The 8,068-nt window shown below is 26.6% G+C and overlaps 1 protein-coding gene across 1 annotated transcript in view; it reads right to left on the reverse strand.

The window, feature by feature from the left end:
* The window catches only part of LOC117167992 (microspherule protein 1), a 29,980-nt gene extending 26,362 nt beyond the window's left edge, over positions 1-3,618 (reverse strand). Inside the window, exon 1 of the mRNA XM_033353295.1 lies at positions 3,133-3,618. Within this exon, the coding sequence (XP_033209186.1) occupies positions 3,133-3,236 (104 nt within the window). The 5' untranslated portion in view covers positions 3,237-3,618. The remainder of the gene's footprint in view (positions 1-3,132) is intronic.
* Positions 3,619-8,068: the final 4,450 nt, after the last annotated feature.

The following is an 8,068-nucleotide window of genomic DNA, read 5'->3' on the forward strand; positions in this document are numbered from 1 at the left end:
AACAAAACAAAAACCCCTAAAAAATGAATTTAATACCAAAAAAGAGATTTTTTATCGCAAAAAAAAGAGTTTTCAGTAGAAAAGCTGAATTCTCAACCAAAAAGTTGAATTTTTACCTACGAAGGTGAATCTTCAATCAAATAGTTAAATAGTCAAGCCAAAAAGACGAATCTTTGGAAGACAATTGAATTTTCAATCAAGAAATATACATTTTTAACCAAAAAAGATTATTTTTTTTTGCAAAACATATTTTAATCCAAATAGACGAATTTTTGAAAAATCAGTTGAATTTTCGAAAACCAAAAAAATGTTATTTTTGACCGTACAACAGTTCAATTTTCAGCAAATGATTAAATTTTCTGAACCAAAAAAATAACATTACATTTTTCAATTAAGAAGAATTGACTTTTAACCAAAAGACGATTTTTCTACCAAAAGCCGAATCTTTTATTCAAACAACGAATTTTCAAATTTTAACCAACAGAAGTAAATTCTGAATTAAATATACAATAACTTTTTGATTCAAAAGAATTTACTTTCAACCAAATAATTACTTGTCTACCAAACGATGAGTTTTCAAACCAAAAGGAGGAACTTTCTAGCCAAAAAACGAATCTGTAAGAAGAAGACTTCAATTTTTAATAAAAAAATTAAATTTTCATCCACGTTGTACGGTTTTTTAACCAAAAGAGATTAATTCAGAACAAAAAATGCAATAGCAAACTTTTCAATTAAAAAGAATGAACACTGAACAAAAAAAATCACCTTTATAACAAAAAATGATTTTTCAACCTAGATGGATGAACTTTAATGTATGAATTTTCTATAAAAAAATACGAATGTTGAATAAAGCAGTTTAACTTTCGACAAAAACACATTTTTTGCAAATAATATGACTTTTTAAACAAATATTTAGTTGAATTTTCAACAAAATAATAGATTTTTTAACGAAATAATAGATTTTTTAACTAAAAGAGGTGAACTATGAATCAAAAATAGGAAATTTTTTCATTAAAAAGAATGAAATTTTATCAAAAAAGGTAAATTTTTAACCAAAAAAGATTACTTTTTTACCAAGCGAGGAGTTTTCAATCCAAATGGACGAACTTTCTATCCAAAATGTCGAATTTGTAAGAAAATTGTTGAACTTTCCAACAAAAAACATAACTTTTTAGGAAAATAGTTGAATTTTTAAACAAATAATTAAAATTTCAACAACATAGTAGATTTTTTAGCCAAGAGTCCTTAATCCTAATGGATCAATTTCCTATTTTAAAAAACGAATTTTAAATAAAACAGTTGAACTTTCGACAAAAACAGAAGAAATTGTACAAAATAGATGAATTTTTAACTAAAAAAAGGAATGCTCAACAAAACAGTTGAATTCTGGACCAAAAAAAAAAGTTTATTTAAGAAAAAACAATTATTCAATAAGACATTAATATTACTGTTTTACTGAATATTTGTTTTAAAGAATTGTTTCTTTTGTTTATACGTAATATAAAAAATGTTTTTATATAATATTAAAAATTTTCCTGAATAACATAAAAAAATGCAATAGAACAGTAGTTCTGTCGACAAAAACAAATAAGTTTGAACAAAATTGTTGAATTTTCAACGAAATAGAATTTGTTAAGCAAAAAAGATGCATTTGGAATGAAAAGTAAAAATAGTAGAATTTTTTTAATTCAAAAGAATTAAATTTCAACAAAAAAATACATTTTCAAACAAAAAAGATCACTTATCTCCCAAACGCGGATGAAAAAAAGGACGAACTCTCTATCCAAAAGGAAAAATGTGCAAGAAAAATAATTTAATTTTCAAAAAAAAAAAAAAAATGTAATCAAATAATTAAATTTTCAACCAGATGGTACAACTTTTTAACCAAAAAATTAATTTGAAACCAAAAATATAATAGTACATTTTTCAATTTCAAAGAATTAACTTTTTAATCAAAAATAATATTCTTTCAATCCCAAACGATGAATGTCAATAAAAAAAGATGACTGTTCTATAAAAAGATGAATTTTCAATAATAAAATACAAATTTTCCACAACAAAATTTGAATTTTCATCCGAACGATTAAAATTTTAACCAAATAGTAGAATTTTTTAAACAAAAGAGATAAATTCTGAAGATCAAATTTGAAGTATATTTAAAATTTTTAAAGAATAAACTTTTAAATTGAGAAAAATTAACCTTTAAATTAAAGTAATTGTTATATTAAATAGAATTAACTTTCAATTAAAAGAATTTACTTTTAACCAATTTTAAATCCAAAAAGGTAAATTTACAACCTGAAAGGACGAATTTTCTATTAAAAATTATGCCTTTTTTACAAAATAGTTCAATGCTCAACAAATTAATTAAATTTTTTACCATAGGAGATGAACTTTGAACCAAAAATGTAGCAGTGGAGTTTTGAATTAAAAAGGATTAACTTAAAACAAACAAAAAAATAACTTTTCTAACAAGAGATGAATTTTCAATCAAAAAAAGGATAATTATGCATTAAAAAACGAATATTCAATAAAGCAGTGTAATTTTCAACAGCAAAATAAATATTTTCAACCAAGAGATGAATTCTGGATTAAAATCTAATAGTAGACGGTTCAATTAAAAATAATTAACTCTTCAATTAAAGAGAATTAACTTCCAATAAAAAAATATGAATTTTCTACCAATAGATAAATTTTCTATAAAGAAAAGGAACAAATATTAGATAAAACAGTGTATTCAATAAACAACTTTCAAACAAAAAAAGGGAATTTTCAAGACAAAAATATGACTTTATTACCAAACAATGAGTTTTCAGTCCAAAAGGGCAAACTTTCTATTAAAAAAAAAGAAAAGAAAAAGACGAATGTGCAAGAAGAAAAGTTTTAAGGAATGAATACAATTTTGAAAATACTGAATACCGAGAAAACTATAGACGCTAAAAATCTAAAAACCCTCCAATTGAAAATAACAGATTTTCCTACTATATTAAAATTTTGTTAGAAAAATACTAACATAAAAAAAGTTGTTATTAAACAATCTTTTGACAGATTAATCCACAAATTGAATTTGCTTAATTTCTCCCATCGAAATAAGTGTCTAAAAATGTAGTTAAATAAATAAAAAATACGCACCTTCTTCTTTTTGTACCCAGAGCATCAGATTCATGTGGAATGCTCAAAAAACCGTCATTACTATGTGAAAGACCACCAGCATTAACGTTTGTCGAATCCATCATCGGTTCAAACTAACCTTATTCTTCTCTTTCAATCATTCAACAACGTCTTTCCCTCGGAAAAAATGATTTTCTTAACACTACACTTCAACTTTAAACAATATTTTTCTTCTTGAAGGCACTGTTTATTGCCTATGTGTTTACATTTTCTCCAGACCAGTTCCTTAATTTCTTTATCGTTCATTCACTTCATAACAGTTTGTTCCTCTTATCAACTTTGGAAAATTTCTTATCGCGCAAATTTTTTTCCGCAGTAGCAATAACGAGGAAATGAAAAACGTAAATAGGACAAATTAATTTAATAAATTATGCTCCTCTCCTCTACAATTTGAGGTTGTTTGTTCTTTTTAGGGTGTGAATACTGTGAAGTTGTGAACCTAATATTAGGGTCCCACCCAGAGATCGGTACGTATTAGGGATTTTATGTTGTGACGTCATATGGCAAGATGTCTGCACGCGATCTGTTCGGATACGAGTAGTGCGAAAATTCAAATTTAGTATTTGAAAAATAGCTTTTGTAAAACCAATTATTAATAAAAGTTTATATTCTAATCGTAAAATAGAGTCAACGTGTATGTTTGAAGAGAAAATATTTAATATTTTAAGTACGATCAGTTTTCCTTCCAGAGTTCTTAATTTCACAAATATAACATTATTGTTTACATTGGTTAAATTTTTTTGGTTTTTATAGAGAAAATAAAAACAACCATATTTTCAAATTATAAAATCAACTTTCTTGGAGAAAAATTGACTTCCTTTTTTTTTAGAGATTTACTGTTTTTTATTACAATTTTATAATTTGAAGTTTTGAAGTTTTGAAGTTTCTTTGGTTGAAAAATCACTTTTACATTTTACGTTATTTGTTGAAGATACATCAACTGACTTGATGAACATAAGTTTCTTTTGCTGTAATAATTGAATAAATGAAAATTTAACTTGTTCGTTTTTGTTTAAAAATATGCCTCTTTTGATTTAAAAATGAACCTTTTGATTCCAAATTCATGTATTTGATGGAAATTTATCTATTTTGGTTGAAAATTAATGACTATGCTTAACTATTAATCTTTTTTGGTTAAAACATCATTTTTCGGTTGACAATTTAATTATTTTTTTATAAATGCGTTTCTCTTTTCTTGAAAACTAATGTCTTTAGTTGAAAATTGACTTTTTTTAATAAAATTATTCTTTTAAAGCATAGGTTTCGAAGTTTCAAGAATTAGGCCACGCCTTTTCGCTCTCAGGTCTCAAATTCTATGATTTTAGATCACAGAGTCCAAAACTTTAAATCACGCAAAAATTGTAGATTTACTTCTTTGGTTACAAATTTAACTACATTGTTAAAAGTACAGTGAAACTCTTCGATAGCGCCGATTTTCGGGCTGACGGTGGGTGTGAACTTACTCATTATAGCCCGCTCCACTTTTGTTTGTTTACACCTGAGTGCTCGCCTGAATGACAGCCGCAGGTCCCGCGCACCTCTTTTAGACCTATATGCGGCGCAGCGTCAATTCTCGGATGTGCTATAGAAGGTCGGGCTACTGAAGAGTTTCACTGTATATCTTTTGGATAAAAATTAATATTACAGTTGAAAATTTATTAGTTTTGCTTTAAAATTTAAGTAATTTTTTCAGATTTCCTTTTTTTTAACAAAATTACTTTTTAACATAAAATTGAACTATTTTATTTTTTGTTACAAATTTATTTGTTTAAATTGCAAATTCATTTTTTTGATTGAAAATTGAACTACTTCATTTTTGGTTCGACATTTATCTTCATTAGTTGAAAACGGTACCATTTGCTATCAAAAAAAGTGAATGTTATCAAAACACGTACTTTGAAATTCAGAGCTACGCAGAAATGGTGACCATGCAGTAATTGAAATATTCATTTTTTTCTCTCTCAACTGAATGACATACTCTTTTACTTTATATCAGAAATTAACTTAAAAGTTTTATTAATAATTTGTATACAAAATCTATTTTTAATTTATTAAATTTAAATTTTTGAAGAATCTAGACCCGAACAGATTGCGGCTTATTGAAAGCTGAGGGGAAAATAATGGACCAAATGCGTGGAACAAAACTTTATTTCTGTAATATCTTTCTAATTAATAACAATAATCATTTTATTATTTCATTAAATAGTATCTAAAAACTAAAAACTATTTTTCAAATACACTTATGTAGAAAAAAACATCTTTTTTACGAAATCATTAGCAAAATAAGGCAAAAATGGACCGAATCGCATATCCATTTGGTCCCTTGTTTTCTACTCAGCAGTCAACGAAATGAAGTTAGCTGGTGGTTGAAGTGAAAATATCTAATTAGGTATTTTCATTTCAACTATCAGGTAACTTCATTTGGTTGAGTGATGAGGGGAAAACAATGGGCCAAATACATGGGACAAACTTTTATTTCTGTAATATATTTATAATGCGTAATAATTATTATCACTTTATTATTTCATTAAATAGTAATTAAAAAATAAACACTTTTTTCAAATCAACTTATAAAGAAAAAAAATTAGGTTTTACGAAGATATTAGTAAAATACAGCAAAATTGGAGCAAATGCGTGGAACAAAACTTTATTTTTGTAATATCTTCGTAATGCATAATAATTATTATCATTTTATTATTTCGTTAAATAGTTCTTTCAAAATAAAAACTGTTTTTTACAGACACTTATATATAAAAAATTAGTTTTTACAAAGATATTAGCAAAATAGGGCAAAAATGGACCGAAATCGATGTATTTCGTCCATTTTTTTACCCTCACCACTCAACGAAGTGAAATTAGCTGATGGTTGAAGTGAAAATATCTGTGTTAATTTTTAATTAGGTATTTTCACTTCAATCAACAGCTCACTTCACTTCGTAGATTGCTGAGGTTAAAACAAGGGACCAAATGCATGGGATTCAGTTCATTTTTGCCAATATCTTCGTCAAAGCTAATTTTTTTATATAAGTGTGTTTGAAAAAAATTTTTTATTTTTTCAATTAATATTTATTGAAATGAAAAAAAGATAATAATTATTATTAATTACCAAAATATTACAGAAATGAAGGTTTATTCTGTGCATTTCCATTGTTTTCCCCCTCAGCTTTTAACGAAGTGAAGTTAGCTGATGGTTGAAGTGAAAATACCTAATAGTTGTGAAATGACCATCGACAATAGTACTCAATAGTACTGGGTAGCTACGGCCGCCATAAGTGGAATAGGGACTAGAAAGACAGGGAAGATTCAAGAAGTTGCCCTGTCTTTTTCTGAGGTTGATGATTGGTTCTACTAATCTTGAGAACGCTAATATATCTGGCGTACGCTTTAGTGATTCCTATATATTTTCAGGTAGACACGTGGGGTTACATAACCTAAAATTACAAAAAATACCAATCGTCATCCTTAGAAAAGGACAGGTATACTTTCTCGATTACCCTCTCTTTCTATGCCCTATTTCACTTCCGATGGCCGTAGCTAGCGGTTCATTACTGTATGTCGATTGAAATAACGTCTTTGTGAAAAAACCTAATAACCTTATTTTGAAATTTTGATCCAAATTACATGGTGAATTTCTGCAGAAAACCACGCAAATTACCGAGAGTAAATCAACTTCTCATCTCTGCCTAGACGTCACTAGATTCTATCCCTATAATCCGCCAGAGGGACAATTTTTACAGCGCGCGCATTCCTATCCTCCCCATTAGCAAAGATATGATCAGAGATGAGGTCTCTGATATGTTCTTTGCAATTAATACCTAGAGTAACATTTAAAATCCGGTCACGTTTTCGTGATTGTAACCGCCAGTTTAAGACAACTTGAGAATTTACAAATAATTTAAGAGAATTTTACCTTCTCCAATATTTTCTTTATCTTTAAACCTTATAATACTGTAAATTTATTTCCAAAAATTATGAATAACAATTATGAAAGTTTCATAAAAATAAAACTGCGAATAAAGTTAAGTTTAAACGAAACTCCATATCAAAATTTCTTTATAGCCGACATATTAAATTTAAAAATAAAAATAAAGTAATGAAAAATGCTAGTTAAATATTATTAGGCCTTTAAATATATGTTTATAAATTATTTTATTATATTTGTATTTTACTTGTACAGAATATTAAGTAATAGCTTTCTAAGTATTTTAGTAATATTTAAATTTATATTCAATACGCTAATATAACAATTCTATGTTTTGAAAAAATTGGTTATATTGCTTTTTTAAGTAGTTTATTTTATAACAAGTTAAAATAGTCTTATATTATAATCTAAAGATTTTGAAACATTTACGAACATGTTATTTTTGAACTTGAAGCTTTATAACTAGACCATACAAAGAAATAATGATCTCATATGTATACTAATTGTCCGAAGAACAATTATTTTCAGATATAGAAACTGTAGTCTTAATAAAATGTAGAACAGCCTTTTTATTATAATAAAATTTTTAAAACTGTAAAAATTTTTAAGCGCAGTATGAAATATTCAAGAATATTTTTGAGTTTCAAATACTACTTCTAAATACTAATATATCCCTAACACGTAGAACATTCTTATGTTTATTATAAGTCTTTTAAAATCATAATAATAATGATAATAATGATAAATCTTTACTGAGTTCGGAAAAAAAGGATAAGTATATAACGATCAGATATAACGTGAGAACCCAAAGGGCGAGGTACAGCTTAAAGCTGCTTTGAAAACTAACCCTCTTTAATCTATTCAAAGCTGCAAGTAAAAGAAACTTATAAAAACTAGGGTTTGTATATAAAGTTTTCGAGATCATCGCAGAACTTGAAAGGACAGATTGTGGTCCCATAATGTGAACTACTCTAG

This window comes from Belonocnema kinseyi, chromosome 2 (assembly GCF_010883055.1).
Source record: "Belonocnema kinseyi isolate 2016_QV_RU_SX_M_011 chromosome 2, B_treatae_v1, whole genome shotgun sequence".
Classification (NCBI taxonomy): domain Eukaryota; kingdom Metazoa; phylum Arthropoda; class Insecta; order Hymenoptera; family Cynipidae; genus Belonocnema; species Belonocnema kinseyi.